The sequence below is a fragment of the Corapipo altera genome, unplaced genomic scaffold (assembly GCF_003945725.1).
Source record: "Corapipo altera isolate COAL_440 unplaced genomic scaffold, ASM394572v1 113, whole genome shotgun sequence".
NCBI lineage: Eukaryota > Metazoa > Chordata > Aves > Passeriformes > Pipridae > Corapipo > Corapipo altera.
Genome location: NW_020884895.1, coordinates 3,331,361 through 3,352,628, shown reverse-complemented (window position 1 = coordinate 3,352,628; position 21,268 = coordinate 3,331,361). Strand labels below are relative to the sequence as shown.

The 21,268-nt window shown below is 57.0% G+C and overlaps 1 protein-coding gene across 3 annotated transcripts in view; it reads left to right on the top strand.

The window, feature by feature from the left end:
- Positions 1-20,823, top strand: part of EPHB3 (EPH receptor B3) — a 29,338-nt gene extending 8,515 nt beyond the window's left edge. The window contains exons 2-17 of one of the 3 annotated variants that reach the window (XR_003528367.1): positions 4,807-4,871; positions 5,240-5,912; positions 13,002-13,157; positions 13,309-13,644; positions 14,390-14,514; positions 14,673-14,841; positions 14,949-15,054; positions 15,415-15,512; positions 15,689-15,811; positions 15,910-16,157; positions 16,401-16,616; positions 16,707-16,856; positions 16,945-17,138; positions 17,303-17,458; positions 17,780-20,591; positions 20,625-20,823. Coding sequence is in view for 2 of the 3 variants with exons in the window: in XM_027647408.1 (XP_027503209.1) it covers positions 4,815-4,871; positions 5,240-5,912; positions 13,002-13,157; positions 13,309-13,644; positions 14,390-14,514; positions 14,673-14,841; positions 14,949-15,054; positions 15,415-15,512; positions 15,689-15,811; positions 15,910-16,157; positions 16,401-16,616; positions 16,707-16,856; positions 16,945-17,138; positions 17,303-17,458; positions 17,780-17,888 (2,916 nt within the window). In the remaining variant the exon portion in view is untranslated. Of the gene's footprint in view, positions 1-4,806; positions 4,872-5,239; positions 5,913-13,001; positions 13,158-13,308; positions 13,645-14,389; positions 14,515-14,672; positions 14,842-14,948; positions 15,055-15,414; positions 15,513-15,688; positions 15,812-15,909; positions 16,158-16,400; positions 16,617-16,706; positions 16,857-16,944; positions 17,139-17,302; positions 17,459-17,779 lie in introns of all 3 variants that reach the window. The other 2 variants (XM_027647409.1, XM_027647408.1) reach the window with 2 other exon arrangements.
- The last annotated feature ends 445 nt before the right edge of the window (positions 20,824-21,268 follow it).

Below are 21,268 nucleotides of genomic sequence, written 5' to 3'. Positions count from 1 at the left end.
GGCGCTCCGTGTGGCTCAGCTTTTGTGTACGGGGAAACGCTCGTCAGCGGGAAAAGTGCAACCTCAGGTTCTCTCCCACAGGCAGCTCTTTGTTCCAAGATAAAGGACCTTACACCAAAGGCCCTTTGTGCCGCTGCTCAGAACAGTGCCGGGATTAATTGTACCGATAGGTGCTTGAATAGGGAGCATGCGAGGCCACTCGCTCCTGCCGTAATTATCTTCAAAACCAAGAAGGAAATTAAAATATACTGGGAGATGCCCCTTTCGGTGGCTTTTTGACTAGCAGGCAGTCACCAAGATTTAAAGTACATCCCTAAACAAGCTGCTTTTTCTTACAGAGGAGAAAAGCATGGCAGTAAGGCGGAGAGGCATCCAGCACCACTATGAGCAGCCACCATGGTGGGGCATGTCCTGGGGCAAATGGTCCAGCCATCGATGGTGTCTGCAGGAGCTCAGCATGGGGAAAGTGGCCCATACGGCCAGTCCGAGCCACTCATCCCACACTGAGCTCCTGCAGCCATGGTGCTGTGGTGTGCATAGCTCCCAGAGAGCATGGACACGTTGTAGAACAGGTTCCTCTGTTTGCAGCAAAGCTGCGTGGGCGTCTTTAGTAACTTCCCTCCTTTACCTTCTTCCAGGATGCTCTGGACTTGCGTGAGCTGCCTTCTCCTCATTGGAGCTAGGAGCTGGTGTTCTATGTTGCCAGCACATCCTGATAAAAGCCATCAGTCCCTGTATTCAAAGGAGAGCACGTTCAAATTGGAGCCTGTTGGTGGAGACGATTGAGTCTTCCCCAGTGGCTTCATCTTGAAAGAATTTTGATATTTCTCCCCCCCCTTTCCTGGCTCAGCCATTGCTGCCGCGCGCGTCTGCCGCTCAACAGCGCGAGACGGGCTCTCTGGGCCTCTTAAGGGGGGAGTTCAAACGTTTTCGCTGGCCTCAGACCATGCACGCCGCATTCCTGAGCCTCTGCACCAGGAGAAAGAGGTCCCTGGCTCCAGATGAGTCCTTGCCAGGGCTTCAAACACCTAGTGAACTGCTGGGGACTCTGTGGAGGTGATGGAAGGGCTGCTGAGGGGTACCCCTTGTCTTTGCAGCTCAGGATGTGCCTGGGAGGAGACTTGCAGGGCAGGGAAGAGGCAATTGGAGTGATGCTCAAAGCCCTAGCTGAGGAATAAGGCTCTTCCCCTGTCCCCAATCCCACTCTGCCAGGGAACTGCTTTTATATGGGGTTGACCATGACCAGCTGCACTCGCTGAGCATAGCGAGGCTCCTGCTCCATCCCTTGCTTTTGCCCAGCTGAAGGTAAGGAGAGGACAACTCCCAGCACTGCAGACGGTGATAAAGCAAGCCTTAGGGTGACTTCCCCAAGCTGGCGAAATTGGGAGCCAATTTCCCGTTGACTAATGGGACCAGGCTCTCTCTGTGGCGTGCGGGACTGAAGTGTCTTTGACTCACTGTTCAGCCAGCCCTGACACCGTTCATGTCCCTTTGAAGCACCTGCAAACCTGAACTGCGCCAGGAAGTCACCGGTAATGCCTCTCAGCCCACCTCTGGCACCCTGCACCAGAGGGAGAGAGCAGCTGTGTGCTCCTGAACCACTGAAGCTCAGTGCTTGGGCTCCCCACCCTGGGCACTGGCACTAGCACCCTGGGCACTGTGTCCTCCCAGGGAGGACACAGGTTCGGTCCCAGGCCGCTGTGAGATCTCTACAGCAGCTTTATGGGCAGAGAGCAATTTCTGTGGCTCAGCCCAGCATGTGCCACCAGCCCTGGGACCATGCAGCACAGCAGCCCATGGGGCCATCCACCCACGACCTTCACTGTGGCAGGCTATGAGGGTCTGGGAAGCTCCGCTGACCCCACCTGGGTCACTCCTGTGGCTGCAGGAAACCCCCTCTGCCCTCTGCACTCAGCCTGTTTCCTTTAGCTGGGTTGCTCAGTGATTTTATTTTTATTATTTCCTCTTCCCACTCTCTCCATGTGGTTTACGTGGCTCTCACGCCAACAGCCGGCTTGACTCTGTCAGTTTTTTCTCTTCTCTGCTGGTCAGATGGCAGATGCTGCCAAATTAGGATGCAGGCAGCAAGCCTCCTGTCCAAGCTGAGGTTCTGCCCAGGACCAGCACTCATAGGGAAGGACGCTGCCGGAGGGGGCATCTGCCATGGCAAGAGCTTCCTACATGGAGCCTCATGGAGTGCAGGAGGCTTCCCGCACACATTGGACAGGTTTGGGAAGCAAACTCCCCTCATGGTCTGGTCAGTCCAAGCTGTGCCATGGCTTGCCATGGGATCCTTGTGTTGCTCTGCTTGCGGGCACACCCTGCACCCAGATTCCCATCTCCTCAGCCTGACTCACCGCTGCAGCCGCTCATCCATCAGCAGCCCCAACCCTGAGCATGCAGGGCATCCCTTCCCCACTCCTCCTGCAGAAACACCCACCAGCTGCCCATGCCGGCATTGGGGCCCTGCACTGGTTGGACCCACACAGGGTATCCACACCAGGACTTGGCAGCGCAGCGCTGTCAGCGCCGAGCACATGCTTGGCTCTGCTTGCGGCCAACACGGCATGTCTGGGCCCTCACGGCACCACTGCGCCCTTATTAGGGCAGCCAGCACGGGGTCTGTCCCTCGGAGAGCTGTGGGCAGCTCTGCTCGGGAACCTGCCTCCCCCATGGTCTGGCGCTGCCCGCCTGCCCTGCTCCATGCAGGGGTCTGGGGAGTGCAGCAGCATCCTTGGGGGTCTTGTGACCACACAGAGCTGCACTTGGGCTCCTACTGGTCTTCAATAACTGATGGTGTGGGAAATGGGAAGAGACAGGGACGGCGTGTTGCTGTGTTCCTTGGGCAGGTAGTGCCATGGGACCGAGCAGAGGCTGCCTCATGGGTGCCCAGCGCCATCCTGTCCATCCTGTGCCCCAGCCCTCCTGCGTTACCCACTTGGCAGAGGGCTCCTTCTTTCTCCGCCTTTGTTTTTGCCAGATGCCCCTAGTTTGTGTTTTTGAAAAACAGTAAATAACCGCTACCCAGTAACCACCTCTGTGTTTGCAAATCAGAGCTGATGTCTGTTGTAGAGATTGCCTCCCTGTCCCTCTCTCAGCAGGGAGCTAACACCACGAAGGGTTTTCCTCCCTCTGTCCCCCTTACCATGTCCATTGCCAGTGCCACCAGCCCACGATGGGACTGTGTTTGTGTTTGCTCCAGGCAAGCAGCCTGGGCAAGAAGCAGGCTCACTGGCCTGGCTGGGAACCTGGCAAACCGCGAGGCAGGTCGGAGAGCCCACGTGTCCCCAAATGTGCTTGTTTATCTGTGCCGCGGTGGCACCCACAGCCCATGCTCCCGGCCTGTCTGTGGGTGCTGGCGCAGTAGCTGCTGGCGGGTCTCCCTGGGGTGGGACGCGGGAGGAAGGTGTTTACCTCCAGACGGGCTTCATCTGAAACCCTGCGACGCGTGAATATTTCCTTCCTCCTCCACACTTCCTCCCTGGCCGGGTCAGCCTGTGGTTTTCCTGGGGTGGAGGGAAAGAAGTTGAAACTGCCTCTCACTCTGGGGCTGAGCCATGGTGCCAGCACAGCTGAGCTGCCCCGGCATGTCCTGTGCCCCAGCCAGCCAGAGTGAGAGGCTCCCAGCTTGTTCTAGGGGCTGGAGAGCCATGGCTCCCTGCCCCTTGTCTTGGGCCTGGGTGAGCTGATAGATGGATGGATGGATGGATGGATAGACAGCCCTTGGGGAGCTGCATGGGCTTTGGGATGGGGCCATGCCTGCAGCTGGGGAGCGGGATGCCCTCATCAGGGAGGTGTTTTGGCACTGGTCCAGGGTCCCACTTGGGGCAGGCACTAAAACCCCTCTGGGCACATCAGAGTTTCCAGGCATTTGCACACTTCTTGTACTAGACCCCCCTTAGGCAGAAAAGGGTCCAGAAGACCCACAATCCAGACACCTCCAGGTGCCTGCTCCCCTCCAAACAGCCTAGAGGCCATCCCTGGAGTGGGGGTCACAAGACCAGCAGCCCACAGCGGGGCCATTGGCTCCATCCTGTTGCCGTACTCTCTTCCTTGCATTTTGCTCCTGGTTTTTGCACACAGTGCTCACATGGAGCCACGCGGCTCTGCCTGGGATTAGCGACAGCTGCCTGCAATTGCAGCTCTTCCCAGACAAGCGTCCCGCTCCCCCAAGGCTGGGGCTGGGGCTGTTTGGGGAATGCTGCCGGGGTGGTTTGTCTTGTAGTCTGCTCCAGGAATGTTGGCCAGACGGTCAAATTCTTCTCCCCTCTTGTAAAATGAGTGATGTGGGGCGTCTCTGGGAGAGCAGCCTGCCAGTCCCTCCTCCTCTGGATAAACCTGCCTGGCCCACACCGCCCTGTCATGGGAACGGGCCCTTTCAACCCCAGCCACAGTAAATACGCGCCCTGCCAAAGCAGAGGGGGAGGGAGCGGACGGGGGCGCCCGGTTTCCCTCCTCTGGCACCCCCCGTGCTGGCCGGGGGGCACAACTGGCTGTGCCGGTGGCTGGGAGTGGCAGCCCATCACCATCCCCCCCTCACCACCTGGCCATCTCCTTGTCCTGCTTGCCTGCTCCAGCACAGCTCTCTGGGGACGCCTCGCTCTTCCTGTACTCCTGATGGGAGAAGAGAAATCTGGAGTCTGTCTGCTCCACTCCCGCTCCTCCCACCATGTCTCACCCCCCAAGTTGCTGTTTTCCACAGAAATGTCAGGCTCAGCTCTCCTCTCCCCCACTCCTCCTGTTTTTTTCCCTCTGATCTTGGCCTTCATCTCCAATTACTTCTTTCTCTCCTTCCTTTCTCTCCAGAGACCCTGATGGACACGAAGTGGGTGACCTCTGAGTTGGCCTGGACAACTCATCCAGAGACAGGGGTAAGTTTGGAACCAACCCTGGTCCTGACCTCCAAAGGGCACAGCTGGCCCTGGCCCCACGGGAATCAGGGTTGCTCACCAGTGCCTTTGTGGAGCTGCGTCTTTGTCCTTCCCTCCCATGCTTATCCTCGCCTCATGAAACTATCTCCTCTTGACTCTGTGTCAGCAGAGCAGGAGTGCTGTGGGCCCTGGCCTGGGTTGCTCTTAGTCACCTTGATGACCAGGAGGGTTGTGACAGGTGGAGGTGCAGCTGCTGCCCTTCCCTGTTGACTGTTGCCTGTTTCCCCCCACCCTCAGCCACATTCATGATGTGTCCATGGCACTGACGTCCCCAGCTGGGGATCTAACCCTTCCCCTCTCACTCACAGTGGGAAGAAGTCAGCGGTTACGATGAGGCCATGAACCCCATCCGCACATACCAGGTCTGCAATGTACGGGAGGCCAACCAGAACAACTGGCTTCGCACCAAGTTCATCCAGCGCCAGGACGTCCAGCGCGTCTATGTGGAGCTGAAGTTCACTGTGCGGGACTGCAACAGCATCCCCAACATCCCCGGCTCCTGCAAAGAGACCTTCAACCTCTTCTATTATGAGTCAGATACAGATTCTGCCTCTGCAAACAGCCCTTTCTGGATGGAGAACCCCTACATCAAAGTGGATACAATTGCCCCAGATGAGAGCTTCTCCAAGCTGGAGTCTGGCCGCGTGAACACCAAGGTGCGCAGCTTTGGCCCCCTCTCCAAGAATGGCTTTTACCTCGCCTTCCAGGACCTGGGAGCCTGCATGTCCCTCATCTCCGTCCGGGCTTTCTACAAGAAATGCTCCAACACCATTGCTGGCTTTGCTATCTTCCCGGAGACTTTAACGGGGGCCGAGCCCACTTCTCTGGTCATCGCACCAGGCACCTGCATCCCCAACGCGGTGGAGGTGTCTGTGCCCCTAAAGCTGTACTGCAACGGTGACGGCGAGTGGATGGTACCTGTGGGAGCGTGTACGTGTGCCGCTGGGTACGAGCCGGCCATGAAGGATACCCAGTGCCAAGGTACGCGCATGGCGGAGCGATCACGGCTTTTGTCCCCACGGATACGTTGACGCGGTGGAGGTGGTTTTGTGTTGAGCTCAGTTTGGTTTTGGAGGCTCTTCCCTGAGAAGGGAGAAGGGTGGTTTCTCAGAGGACTGGCCTGCAGTTTGACTTGGAAACCTTAAAGCCTTTGTGGCCTGGACTGGTGCGGTGTCTGCTGTGACACACTAGTTTGCAACCACCAGTGCGGGATGCATCTCCTTGCAGCTCCAGGCATGGTCCTCAGCAGGGATCCAGTACACCTAAGCCCCTGAGCATTACCGAAACCTTTCTCTCGCTGCCGCTGCTGTATCCAGCATCTCCCCTCTCCCTCCTGCAGTGCTTGTGGCTGGGCCTATTGATTGTTCCTGGCAAGTGTGATTTCACGCTGCTTGTGCAGAGGCACTCGGATGCCCTGGTGGTGATCAGGGCTCCACTGTGCTGTGGGAGAAGCCATGTGGATACATGCTCCCCCTGACAGTGCTGAAAGCTAGCAGCAGGGAGGGTGGGGAGCAGCATGAAGGCAGGGGGTCTGAAGCCTCTTCTTCCTGCTCAGAAGAGGGGGAAACACATCCTGCACATGTTGGTGCTGGGGATGGAGAGCCACCATAGCAGCAGGATAGCTCTGTGTGGGTCTTGCAACTGCCATACTCTCCCACGGTAACTTTGGTGTTGCAGTTTAACCCCAGTTTGGGTGTGTTGATAAGGAAAAATCTGCCTGGGTGGATCTTACTCTCCCTTGGGGTGATTTTTAAATTGGGAGCTTTCTCTGGCAGGCAGGACCCTGTCCTGGGGTGGCTGGGGTTTAGGGCAGAAAGGTCGCTGTTCTCCTTGGCTGGAGGCATTGATCAGGGAGTGGGATGCTGGCTGGGCCCCCGGCACTGGATGCCTCATGCTCGCCGATGACGGGATGCTTGGCGCCGGCTCTTTGCTCTTGGCAGGGGCCACACGATGTGGGACGGCCCGTGATGTGGGGCTCGGGCCAGGCTGGCCTCTCCGTTGGCTTTGGGAGCGGTGTTGCTGTCAGCCATGCTGCTGTGGCTGGCTGGGGAGAGCTCAGTCTCCACAGGGCTGCAGCTCTACCGGGTGTCCAGAGCCTCCAGCACCATCAGTGCCAGCACAGCCCTGACTTCAGTGTCCCAACCCCCACGTCATTCTTGAGAGCAACCAATCTGTCTCCTCCTGGGGCAGATGGACACCGGTGCCAGGCATCCGTCCCCACTTAAAACTGTGTGCTGGGGTGCACGCTCCTGGGGAGCTGGTTTCCTTCTTGCTTGGACTGGGAGATCTTGGACCATAAAGGGTGTTGGCTCTTTCCCAGCAGGGAGTGGGGTTTGGGCACAAGGTGACACCGTTTCCAGCCAGCATCTGGTCTCTGCCTGGCCAGGGTGTCCCAAGGCAGGACTGAGGGCTCCTCAGGTTGGGCTCAGGGCATCGCTGGAGCCTAGAGTGAGGTCCACTCTCCACATCCCCCAAGCTGGATAGACTCCCATGTGGGCGGCTTTCCCCCACCTTTGATTTTCCCCCCGAGCCCCAGCTTCTTCTACTGCAGGCAGGGAAGCCATGCTGAGCCACAGGCACATCTCCATCCGGCAGCCTGCCTTCTTGCTGGGCAGAAGCGGCAGTGTCCTCACGGTTCTCTGGGAAAGTTGCGCTGCGCTTGTAAGATCAGATTTTCCGCCATATGATCGTGTGTTTTAAGTGGAAACAGCTGAAGAAGGGCTGGGAGAAGCTGGAGCTGAAGCTCCCTTTTCTGCTCTTGGCTGGATGTTCCCTTATCCCATTTCGACAGTCCAGCACCACCGAGAAGGCTCCTGGCCCCCACATCATGGGGAGAGGTGTAGATGCAGCCCCACGGAGCTGGGGTTTCATCACTCCCACCCTGGGGAGCCCTCCGAGGCTTCACCGCGCGGGCGAGCAGCACTCCAGAGTGCCAGATGGCATTTTAATAAATAACAATACCCTGTTACCGCTTAGATGGGATAAGCCCTGTTGTAAATCTCCCCCTTTCCCCAGACTTTCAGTGGCCTTTGAAGATCTCCTCCTCCTCCTCTTTATCTCCATCCGGAGCCAAGATTAGGCCTTGCATTCAGACCTGTTACAATGCAGCTTGTATCCCGGTCCCTTGGGAGCAGAGGGCTCATCCTGCCCAGCTGAAGACAGATTCTTTGGCATGCTTTGTAAGGCGATACGCCAGGCTGGTACCTGGCGCTGTAGTCCTGAGTTGCCACAGCATTGATTTGGCATCTCATTCTCAGCCTCATTATCTTTATTTAATTAGCACACGGTCCTTCTGGGGGTTGTGCCGCTTCCCACACACTCCCTGCCACACAGAGCTGCAGAGGCAGCTCTTGCAGGATGAAGAAGAGCTGCTGGCCAGGGAGGGGGACAAAGGCCCCCATATTCCTCTAAAGACAGGGATGCACTGCATTTGCATGCCAAGCCCTGCAATCCCATCTCTTCTCCTTTTGGTTAGCAAGCACCCAAACTGTTCAGAGGACCTGGTGTCAAGGGGCTCGCTAAAAGTGCTCCTGGGCATGTGCTCCCATGCCAAATTCATTGGGGTTTGCACCCCTCATATTGCTGGCTTCACGCAAAGAAAGGTTTGGGGTCCGGCTGGCTGCCATGCCAGGGTGAGCCGTGAGCCCCCTTGTCGCTTGGTCCCATGTCCATGGGGGTCCCGGAGGAGGACCACAGTGCCCCCAGAGCCTACACCCCACTCAGGAGGGAGACTGAAGCTGTGTGGTGCAGTCTGTGGATACCCAAACCATAAGAGCACCTGAGGTGACAGTGTCCAGCCTGACACCACACTTTCCTGAGACCCATTTCTCAGACTTTTTGATGTCCCTTTTCTCTTGGCACCAGCCACTGAACATTTGGGCACAGTCAGTAGGTGAGTGCAGGTCAGGCTGGGGCCAAAACCAGAATTTTTGCAAAAATAAATTTCCCTTGCAATCAATGACTAATGGAAACATCACTCTGAATTAAAGAAAAAAAAAATTGCCAAGCAAGCATTGGACTTGCCAACTGTTTGCAGCTTTGCATTGCAACATGGGCTTGCTGCATGAAACCCAGGAAGTGAAACTGCCTGGGATTAATTGCCTGGGCTCCCAGATCAAAGGCAGCAGCAGGGAAGGCAGGGAGAACTGCCGGTTTATAGCCAGGCAGCTCCACAATGGGTTACTTGTAACACGTTCGAGGAAATCTGCCCCTGCTGTACTGCCTGTGACCCACTGTGGCTTGAGAGGCAGCTTTGCTTATTGAATTTTTTTTCTTTTCTTGAAAAAAAAGGAAAAAAATGCTTTCCCGCCTGTTCTTTGGATGCCACTTCAAACCCCTGAGGGCTCTTTCCCTTCCCTCCCTTCAGATTTACTCCATCCACTTTTGGACTGAGCTGGTGTGAAATATTTTCACCCAAAGTGTGATTATTTTATTTTTTTTTAAATAACTGCCTTTTAAGAGTGACTTAAAAACAGAGTTACCGCCTCAGCTATAGCCAGGCTGTTGCTTCCACAGTTCTGCTCCATCTGCAGCCTCTTATGACAGCGGGAAGGGAGCGAGCCATGCGGGTTCATAAAGCACAGATCGTCCCAAGCAAACCCGGCTGCTGCCTCTAAAGAAATTACAGGGTTGTTGGGCAAAGGGATATGATCAGTTTAATTTATCTAGGCTGAAGCAAGGCGTTCTGCTTCATCCTACAGGGAGAGAAATAGCTGGAAGGATGCTGGAATAGTGTAGTGTGAATGGGAAAGCAGTTGAGACATGAGACACAGTAGTTTGGGGCTAGTGTTTCCTGATGTGTCACGACTATCCTTGCCTTTCCCAAGGGAGGGAACCCCAAAGTTTTGGGGATGCACTCAGGGTTCGTTGCTGCTTGCCTGCATCCCGTGCAATAATGGAGGCTGCCTGTGGGATGAGTCACTGCTCTCTGCTGCTGCCAGGAAGGTTTTATTTCGGTGTTTTTTTCAGCTCCCTTCCTTGGATTTTATTCACCAGTGTGGGGATTGTATTTGGGAATAGTGCCCTCCTCTTCCCCCAGCCCTGTGCTGCAGCTCTGTGATGCAGGATCAGGCCCTGGAGGTGGGCGACTGATGAAAATCCTGGAGGGGCTGCCAGAAGCAGCCGGATGGCCGGGGTTGCCATGCCGGCTGTGCAATGCTCCATAGAGGGTGCAGGGGCAGCTTTGCAGCAGGGCTTTGTTACTGCCCTCCTCCCTCCCACACCCCACGCAAATCCCCTCAGAGGCCGATCCCTGCTGTCAGGCCAGACTGCCTCTCCCTCCCATCAAACCAGCAGCTCCTCTTCAGACCGGGGAGCTCCGCTTCGGTTCCCTGACCTGTTATCCTGTGGCTGTCAGTGACTGTCATGTTCTCCCCAGAGGTGACCGCAGCACAGCACCAGGAGATGTGATCTGTGTGCAGAGGTTCAGAGTTGTTATTTTATTTGAGGACACTTCAGCAGGAAAAGTGCTTATGCAAATCTCTCAGTAGGGAGAGGGGAGCCTGGCTTCCCAGCTCCGGCTGGATGGAGTCACGGTCCCACTCCAGAGCTCCCAGGCTCATTCCACGGCATGCCGGCCAAGACAGTGGTTGTTGTACAGGCAGTTTCTTGCAGAGAAGGGATGACACAGCGGCTTATCCACCGGGGACCTGAGATCAGCTTTCAGCTTGGTTACAGCCTTCAAATGTGGCGGCTGAGAGCTGTCATGCTGCCACCGAGGTCTTTATGCTCTGATTTATTAAGCAGAGTTGGAAACTTAAACACTGGAGTGCATCTGGGCCTTGGTCCCTCTCCTGCTCTTCCCCTGCTTAACAGGGCTAGGATATGGCTTGCCTCCCTCCTGCTGGGGTAGCATGAGAATGTGAAGAAATTACCTTCACCCCTTGTGCCTGCACTGGGCACTCCTACAGGGTGGCAGGCACCTGCCCAAGGACAGCTCTGCCTGTCCCTTCCTCCCGTGTCCAGGAGGTCACTGTCCCCTCCATGCCTATAACCCACTGGGCACCAGCTGGCACTGCATGTGCAGGAGGCCAAGTGTCCTCATCCCTCCTGCATCCTTTACAGAGTACCTGGCTGTCCCCAGCTGCCATGCCATGCTTGGGCTGTCAGCTTCACACAAGCTCTGGTTGCTCTGACTTCACTCTCCCCCCAACAAGCCTGTTATTTCAGGGGGTTTTGTCCCTGATGGATCTGGGCTCTTCTCCATAACCAAAGCATGTTTGGCAGCTTTCTGAGCCCAGAGCATTCCTGTCCAAGAGGTTTCAGTCATCTCTCATTCCTCAACAATCTGGTTCCTTATGTGTGAATCTGCATCCACCCAGTTTGAACCGCCCGGGACTCCAGCTGGGGTGGGTCTGCCTGTGCTGAGGCTGCTCTGCGACCTCTGGGCATCTGCTGTCCACATAAAGACACATTTTTTGGTGGCCAGGGTATCCCAGGCTGGGGAGATGGGAGCCCTGGACCTGCTGGCCTCCCATCACTAACCAAGGAGCAGGTCTGCACACTCCTTTGCCCTCCAGCCTGCACAGTCGAGACAGGCTAAGCTTTCATTTCCAAAGGGAAGGCCCAGAGGCTGGGTGAGCTCAGGTCAAGGAACTGGAGTGAGTCGAGCCATGTGGTCGATCCTGTTTTGACCAAAGAAGTCTCCTTGCCGGAAGGCTCACACCCTGAGAGCAGGAAGCAGCTCCTGCCATCCATGCAGGCAATAGGACTGGAGAGCACACAGTCCCCTCTATGGCAGCGGGGTGACACCCCCTGTGAGGGGCTGCTCTCACATACCACTGCCCAGCAGCACCATGCTGGAGTGGGGCTTCTCCCTTGGGGCTGCTGCTTCCCGATGTCTGGTCAAACCAGGGGCCCAGGACAGCACCCCGGACCTGCGTGCGGGTCCCTGCAGGGCTGGCCCGGCAGCGTGTGACTCAGCAGCGCTCCACGCCCCGTGTGGGGCTGCAACCAGCCGTAAAACTTCCACAGAGGGTGACGGGAGATGCCTCATAGCAGGAAACTTCCACTTGCCACAGCCTGGTGAAGCACCAGGAAACCTCCTCCTGTTTTCAGGGTGATGTGTGACAGGGGTGGGAGGTGGGACAGGGCTATGCCAAAGCAAAGGTGGCACCAGCAGGTCTCTCATCTCATCCGGCTGCAAACACAGAGCACAGAATCCACTTCCTTGGGCAGCACTGTGATAAATTGGGCTATTTTGAGGTGTGGGTTGGGTTCCTGAGGCCACATTGCTCCTCAGCTCAAGTGCTGTTAATCCTTTCACGTGCCCCTCATTACAAATAAACACCCTGTGGTGCCAATCAGGCCATATCCCAGGACTTATGGCTCCTTGAAGGACCCTGATCGGAAGTGGAGAAGGGAGGTGGCAGTGATGCTGAAGCAGCTCTTTAGCCAAGGACCTGCAGGAATGTTTTCATCTCGCTCAGTGCTCCACTTGAGCCGACCTCGGGAGGTGCCACCGCCCCGGGACTGAGAAGTGGCTGAAGAGCCCAAGGCGGAAGGTTTGGGGCTGAGTGGCTGATTTTGGATGGTGGAGGCCTCTCACAGGGGCTGCTGCAAGCAGGGCTGAGAAATCCTTTCCTTTTGAGCCTTAATTCCAGCTCAAATTCCAGAGAATGGATCAATGACCTTATAGAGCGTGCTGGGTCGGGAAACCAGCTGGGGAAGGGAGCATGGCAAAGCCCTTGGGAAGAGCAGTGAAGAAACAAAACAGATGATGTGGTCTCCTGAATGGACTGCCCTGCCCCCAATACTGCTGGTGGTGACCAGCTCTTCCCATTTCTAATTACCCTGGTCCTGCTGCTGGAGCGCAGCATTTCCTGGGCAAAGCTGTGCCTGAGCTGGCTGGTGCTCCTGCCCTCTGGCAGCCCACTCTTGCCCACTCTGCACAGCCAGAGGCGCTACATACCTGGGCATGGCTGACAGTGATGGAAAGACTTGTAAGTGGCCTTCAAGCCACTGATGGAAGATTTGGCAGGGCAGTGAGGAAGGATCTCCCCAGCCTTGTTGGGGGCGATGGATACTTTCTGGGTTCGCTTTATAACTCAGGTCTGTTTTTCCTTTCTCTAGCGTGTGGCCCGGGAACCTTCAAGTCTAAGCAGGGGGAAGGTCCCTGCTCTCCCTGCCCTCCCAACAGCCGGACCACATCTGGAGCAGCAATGGTCTGCACTTGTCGAAATGGCTTTTTCCGGGCAGACACAGACCCTGCAGACAGTGCCTGCACCAGTGAGTCCTGCCCGGGGCGAGGCGGGGAGGCGAGGGGAGCTGTGGAAGTTGGGAGGGTCCACGTCTGGGGTGAAAGAGCATGCTGGGCCCATGCCAGGCATGAGCTGGGCATGAGGACATGCCATCCCTGACCCCCCCATTCTCCCTGCAGGCGTCCCCTCGGCCCCCCGCAATGTCATCTCCAATGTGAACGAGACATCGCTGGTGCTGGAGTGGAGTGAGCCACAGGACACGGGCGGGCGGGATGACCTGCTCTACAATGTCATCTGCAAGAAGTGCAGTGTGGAGCGGCGCCTGTGCACCCGCTGTGACGACAACGTGGAATTCGTGCCACGCCAGCTCGGCCTCACCGAGCGACGCATCTACATCAGCAACCTGATGGCCCACACCCAGTACACCTTCGAGATCCAGGCTGTGAATGGCATCTCCAACAAGAGTCCCTACCCTCCTCATTTTGCCTCTGTCAACATCACCACCAACCAGGCAGGTCAGTGGAACTGCAAGGGAGCAGGGGCTGGATCTCCGCTGCAGAGCGGAGCAGAGATTTCCTGCTGACAGCCTGGGAGGCTGCAGTCCTTTGTGGTGCCGAGTAACTGGCTCTCCGCATCTACATCTAATCCCCTGGGTGAACTGCCCTCTCCGTTTAACGCATGTCTCCTGAGGCGATGCGATCAGAACACATGCAAGTGGAGGTTGGCAGATGCTCCAGAGAACTCTGGAGCTCCTGGACCTACCCCAGAGATTCTGTGCCTGCTGCAAAGGAAGGAGGAAGGAAATGAGATTTCTCCCCTGTGGGCCTGGGAAGGCTCAGCACCAGCCCAAAGCTTTGCAGCCAGCCGTTCCCTCCCTCTGACGTTCCCTCCTTCCTCCTGCTCTGGCCCTGCTCCAGCATACTGGTAATCTCCAGCCACTGCGCTCTGATCTGATTTCATGGGTCTTGGTGGGGTGGAGCGTGGAGCTCCTGGCAAGTGGAGGAGGGGAGGGAGCTCCAGTTTGGGCTGGCAGGGCACTTCCCCAGACCAGTTTGCAGCTAGGCATGGGGTGAAGCCTTGGTGCTATTTCTGAGGCTCCCCTTGGTGTTGAGATCACATCTCCTTACAGAAACTTGGGGGAGGCCAGTCTTTTCCATATCTTTCCACCAAGATCATCCAAACAGGTCCTACACTGATGTGGGATGGTGGAGCGGGGAGCCTGGCACCAGTGGCTCATTATTCCTCTACCCTCTTTCCTAGCCCCATCTGCCGTGCCGACAATGCACCTGCACAGCAGCACTGGAAACAGCATGACCCTGTCATGGACTCCCCCAGAGAGACCCAACGGCATCATTCTTGACTATGAGATCAAGTACTCAGAGAAGGTAAAGAAGGAGCAGCCTTTTCCCTCCTCCAGCCTTTCTTAGTTGGCCATCAGCTCGGTGGCAAAGGGAGCCACTGCAGAGATGGTCCCTGGGGAATGTGGGAGCCACCAAACAGGGGAGGGCTTCCCAGAGGTGATGCCCACATGTCTCCCCTACAGCAAGGCCAGAGTGATGGCATCGCCAACACAGTCACCAGCCAGAAGAACTCGGTGCGGCTGGACGGGCTGAAGGCCAATGCTCGGTACATGGTGCAGGTCCGGGCACGCACCGTGGCTGGATATGGCCGCTACAGCCTCCCTACGGAGTTTCAGACAACTGCAGAGGGTGGTAGGTACCAGGACTGGGCTGCCTCCATCCCCCAGCCCTCCTACACATTCTCCTATGCATGCTCCTTCCCTAGCTTGACTTTGATTCCTGCCTCTCCATCCATCCAGGCTCCACCAGCAAGACTTTCCAGGAACTGCCTCTGATCGTAGGTTCGGCCACAGCAGGGTTGGTGTTCGTCATCGTTGTGGTGGTGATCGCTATCGTCTGCTTCAGGTACTGGCTTTACAGGGAAGGGTGGGTTCAGAGCTGGGTTTGGGGGTTGCTCCTGTGTGCCACAGAGCTTTCTTCCCCTGACCTACGGGCAGAGCTCTGTCAGCTCCTGTCTGAGAGCAAAGGACTGGACCTGCTGTGCAGGGATCCCAGACCTTGGGTTCTGTGGAAGGACTGTGCCGGTCGCCTTCCCCAGCATGAGCTGTGCTCTGCCATCTTTGCAGCACAACTAGGCCATCTCCTCCCATAGCACCTCGGGTGGAGTGATGGCTCTGAACACAGACTGCCAGAGGGAAGGCTCTCTGGCATAGACTGTCTATACTGGGATTTCAAAGCTGGCAGTGAATGTCTTTGCCCCATCAGGAAAGGGATGGTTACTGAACACCTCCTCTCGTCTCCTTTGGGCAGGAAGCAACGCAACAACACTGACCCTGAGTACACAGAGAAGTTGCAGCAATATGGTGAGTGTGAGAGCCCAGCAAATGGGCTCTGCCTGCTCTCTCCCAATTCCTGCCCTGTGCGCAGGCAAAGGTACAGCCTTTGCTAATGAGGGAGGGGTGGGCTGACAGCCAGCCAAGTAACTTGGCATCTGTCGCCTGTGCTGTGTCCCTCCTGGTCATGACTCCTGCCCTTGCAGTTACCCCTGGGACGAAGGTGTACATTGACCCCTTTACATATGAGGACCCCAACGAAGCTGTTCGGGAATTCGCCAAGGAGATTGACATCTCCTGTGTGAAAATTGAGGAGGTCATTGGAGCAGGCAAGTCCTGGGGATGGGCACAGCAGCTGCTGAGACTATCACCTCCCACCCTGTCCCATGGCTCACTGTGCTGCCCTCTTGCTTCTTCCCCACCACAGGGGAGTTCGGTGAGGTTTGTCGTGGACGCTTGAAGCTACCCGGCCGCCGTGAGATCTTTGTGGCCATCAAGACGCTGAAGGTGGGCTACACTGAGCGGCAGCGGCGGGACTTCCTGAGCGAGGCCAGCATCATGGGCCAGTTCGACCATCCCAACATCATCCACCTGGAGGGTGTGGTGACCAAGAGCCGCCCCGTCATGATTATCACGGAATTCATGGAGAACTGTGCACTTGACTCCTTCCTCCGAGTGAGCATCCATACCCTCCTGCCCTGGGCTGGGGACTGCTGTGAATGGGGGACACCAACTCCAAGCCCTTCCCTTTCCCTCTGTATTGTCATGCTAGAGTCCCTGGAGCTAAGCTCTGCATAGACATCATGGGGTGGGAGAAGAGGGGTGGCTCTAGGGAGGAGGAAGATGATGGTGGCACATTGGGATCCTTCCTCAGTCCGTTTGGTGTGTTGCAAGCCCCTCTGATCTCTCCCTTGGCAGCTGAATGATGGGCAGTTCACGGTCATCCAGCTGGTGGGAATGATGCGAGGCATCGCTGCTGGCATGAAGTACCTTTCGGAGATGAACTACGTGCACCGGGATCTGGCTGCCCGCAACATCCTGGTCAACAGCAACTTGGTCTGCAAAGTGTCTGACTTCGGGCTCTCTCGCTTTCTGGAGGATGACCCGGCTGACCCCACCTACACCAGCTCCCTGGTATGGGACACTCATGAGGGATCCACTGATCTGGGGGTGGGGGGAGACACCTCAGGTATGTGCTAATCAGGGAGCTGTGTGTCTGTGCAGGGGGGCAAGATCCCAATCAGATGGACAGCTCCTGAGGCCATTGCCTACCGCAAATTCACTTCAGCCAGCGACGTGTGGAGCTACGGCATCGTCATGTGGGAAGTTATGTCCTACGGGGAGCGACCTTACTGGGACATGTCCAACCAGGACGTAAGTGCTCTCTGGGGAGTGGGGAACTGGGGGCTATAGGCTGCCTATGGGAGCCCAGGTGGCTCACAGCCTGCATGTCTCTCTGCAGGTGATCAATGCAGTGGAGCAGGATTACCGCCTGCCACCCCCCATGGACTGCCCCACTGCACTGCACCAGCTGATGCTGGACTGCTGGGTGCGGGACCGCAACCTGCGGCCCAAGTTTGCACAGATCGTCAACACGCTGGACAAGCTCATCCGCAATGCTGCCAGCCTGAAAGTCATCGCCAGCGTCCAGTCTGGGTCAGTGGCATCCCTGTTTCCAGCCAGGGCTTCCCCCAAGCCCAGGAAATGCTGGAGTGGTTGGAAATAGACTGTGGGAGGACAGGGATAAGAAATATCCCCTGCTTCCAGTTACATCTCTCTGCCCTCTGCTGCCTGTGACCTGTGGCTCTCTTGCCCTTTAGCATCTCCCAGCCGCTCCTGGACCGCACCGTCCCAGATTACACCACCTTCACCACCGTGGGAGACTGGCTGGATGCCATCAAAATGGGACGGTACAAGGAGAACTTTGTCAATGCCGGGTTTGCCTCCTTTGACCTGGTGGCACAGATGACTGCAGAGTAAGTCCCTGCTTGCAGAGGAGAGAAGAGGCTGGGGCTGGGGCTGCTGCACAGTGTCTCTTGTCACTTGCCTCTCTGACAGCCACCTCCTCCCACCTGGGCATGTAATGGGCTGAGTTAAGGCTGGGATTTAGCATCCAGTCCCAAGGGAGTTCAGGTCTGGGATTCAGCATCCAGTCCCTTGGTGTTAGAGGAGTGCCAGAGCTTAGCAGAGGGCTGTAATGCAGATGGATAGGTCCCTAGCCTTGCAGCTGCATGGGGCAGGGCCATGTGCTGATGTTGCTGTTGGTGGGGGGCTGAGTCTTCATCTTGTCTTTGCAGGGACCTGCTGAGGATAGGGGTGACGTTAGCAGGGCACCAGAAGAAGATATTGAGCAGCATTCAGGACATGAGGCTGCAGATGAACCAGACGCTCCCAGTGCAGGTTTGACCACAGGGGACTCTGCATTGGAACGGACCGAGGGAACCTGCCAACCAGGTTCAGTTTGCGGTGCAGCCCAGCTTCCCGTTTTCCCCTCCACACGGCGCTCCTCTGCCTCGGACGGTCGCCTGGGACGGGATGGGACTGGACACCCTTCCCTGGATCAAAGGCACTCATGCCGAGAGGGAGCCCAGCTTTTCGTCCCGTGTCCTGGAGCGGCGAGGCAGCAACACATCTTCATATTGAAGGTGGATTATGGGACAGAGATGGCACATCCCGCTTCCCGCCCTGTCTCGGTGCTCATCGGTTTGAAGAGTTGTTCTGCTTCTTGGATTTCTTTTCACCCCGTTTTCCCCCCAGTCCTCACTTCCCTCACCTCCCCAAGGCCACAGACTGTTGACCCGTCCACTGAGTCCATCAGACACGTCAGAACCCTTCCCTAACTCTGGTCCTCAAATGGAAGCAGCCGGGGGAGGCCAAGCCGGCGACAGGGTTGGGGCCACCAGCCCCAGACAATCACTCCTCTCCTCCAGCCCTGGCGAGCCCTCTACCCGAGGGTCTGCACTGGAACGTGTCCGAAGGGAAGGCTTCACTCCCTTTCTTGGCTTTGCACGCCAGAACCCAAACCCGATTTACTATGCAGGGAGTTAGGCAAAAAAAATGAAAAAAGAAAAAAAAAGAGATATATTAAAAAAAAAAAGAAAAGAGGGAGCAGAAAGGTGAGGGAGGGGGACCAGCTGCCTGGCTCCACATCTCTTACCCTCTTGGTTCTCCTGGCCGGCTCTGGACTGCAGAGCGAGGCCGTCAGCACGTTTGCACAGGGACCCTCCGCCCCCGGACCGACGGCAGCCGCGCTCCTCCCGAGGGGCCGGAGAGCGGGGCTGGGGTGGGGGCTGTGCCGGGGCCGTGGCTCCCGCAGCCTCCTCTTTTATGCAGAAGGAGCAGGTGCCGCCGGCGCGGCTGCCCACTCCTGACACACGCTGTGATTGCTGCCAAAAGACTCACTCACCTTTCCCTGAGGATTCACTGCAGCCCGGTTCCTCCGAGCCGAGGGAGAGACTCCCAGCGTGCCTGAGTGTGCGTGAGTGTGTGCATGCGTGCGTGGGTGTGTGCTGGCCGCAGGACTGTGGGAGGCAATGGGCAGAATAAAGGCAATAAGAATTTTACCCGAGTTTCCTTTGCTCGATCGCGCTCTCATTGGATGGGCCTGGCTGCCTGCAGCTTTGCTACCCACCAGGGCCATCCTCTTCCTCCTCCTGGCCAACTCCAAGCTGGCTCTATTCCCCTTTCTGCTCCCGTCTTCTCTTGCTGTCATGTTTTTGGGTTGTCCCACGGGGACCAGGCAGTGATGATGTACCCACCCTGCAGTGCTGGGAGACCCAGCGCGCTCCGCGTGGGGTGCATAGGGTGGAGGTTGTGAGTCCCAGAGCAGAGCCATTCAGGAAACTCCATCTAATGTACTAGAGAAGCTCAGCAACATTTTTCCCCCATCCCCTCATCAAGTCAGGTTGAAACTGTGGGAATCAAACACTGAATGTGAAAGCCAAGTGGAGAACAGGCATGCACACTGCCCATCCCAGTGCCAGAGGGTCCCCACAGCCCCGAGGCTTCTCCCCAGGGCGCTGCTCCTTCTCTGCTACCCCTGGGCAGAATCTGGCCCCCAGCAGGAGTGTTGCAACAGCCCCTGGGCATCCCTCAATCACTGGACTCACTCCTCCCTGTGAAATGGCGGCTGCTGAGCCAGGTAGGAACACACCAAGGTGAACCAACCGGCTGCAGGCAGCAAGGTAACCCCCTGGGAGAACAGAGCCGGGGATCCTGTGCCCTCAGTCCAGGGGAGATTGCTCCATAGTAGCCAAGTGGGACCACTAGTTGCTCATCCTGGGTTTCTCAGGTCCCTCTCGGCTGCAGTACACCTTGCTGGCTGGCTTATGGGGTGCTTAGCTGGAAGTGCAGAGGGGCAAGCAGTTGCTCCCCAAAATGAGGAGGTGCGCCCCTTTGCTCCCCACTGCTTGGCCCTGCTCCCCTCCTTCCCAGGCTGACAGAGCAGGTGTTGTTTTTCCCCTTTCCTTGGAACTGGCCTGCCTTTGGGTTTCTCATTAACCCCGTCCTTCTCCACAGAGAACAGTAAACAAGTCCGGGAGGGCAGCTGGCAGCAGGTCCTGTACCAGGCAACCGTCTCCCTGCTTCCCACCATCTCTTCTTTGCAGGATTCTATCTGGAATGTTGGCTGCTGGGGACACTGCAGCCCCATTTTGCTGGGATTTCCCATCCTGTCTTGCTCCCTAACCTGGCTGCTCCCCAGCCTGCCACAGTGGGACCCCAAACAGCAGCGCTGGGCAGACCTCACTCCTCTCCCAGATCAGGCCAAGGAACCCTGGCACTGGGAGACTTCAAAGAGCAAGTGGCTAAAGAGGTGTCAGAGCCTATTTGGGGCTTGCTAATTCCCCATAGACCTCCACCTGGAAGCACTGTGGGGTACAGGGTCTGCCCCTTTCCTCCCTTGTCCCCCCAGCCCCTGCTGCTGCAAGGTTTGGGGTCCCACTAGCCCCAGTGCACCTCAAACATCCCCACCTCAACCCTCCATCCTGGCCTGGCTTTGCTTTGGGGAGAGGCCCTGCTCATTTTAAACGACAAGCCCCTTCTCCCAGCCTTCTCCATGCACACCCTACTCCCATGGGGCAGGATGCAGCATTCCTGCAGCCAGCCTGGGTTCTCCCCCCAGCCTCAGGGGTGCACCCAGAGGTGCACCCAGCAGCTCTCCTCATGCTGTACCTGCCACCTCCCTTTCCATATCAATCCACACTGGGGGAAAGCTCTGATCCATGGTGAAAGAAAAGCAACAACAAAAAACAGCAGCCAGGGAAATCAATGCGAGCGTGCGTTTGTAAAAATATTTTTTAACAAAAAGACTTTTTTCAATTAAATTATTTAAGGAATTTTATGGAGGTCTGTGGTGCCTGTGTGGTTCTTTGGGGGCTCTGGGTGCCAGGGAGCCCTGCGCTGGGGGGCTGAGGGAGTGTTTGGGCACTGTGTGTGTGAAAGCGAGCCCATGGCAGTGAGCAGGAGGCACTTGGCTCCACAAGCCCAGCCCGAGTGCCCCCCAAAGATGCTCCTTGCCTCCTCCCAGAACAGCCAATGAGTGAGGACTTTTTGAGGGCCTGAGGGGACCAGGGGATGCTCCCAGAGCCCTCACTCCTCGGGTGCCTCTGCAGGAACATCCTGGGGCCACAGGGATGGGAACAGTGTGAAGTGGCCCTTGGGGAGCATGGTGGCCAGGCTGGGCTGGGGGAAAGGCAAGCCCTGCCTGCACCCTGCCTGCACTATGCCTTCGCCCTGGGCTTCCCCTCTCCCAGCCCATGCAAAAGAGTCTTTTGTGCTGCTGGGTT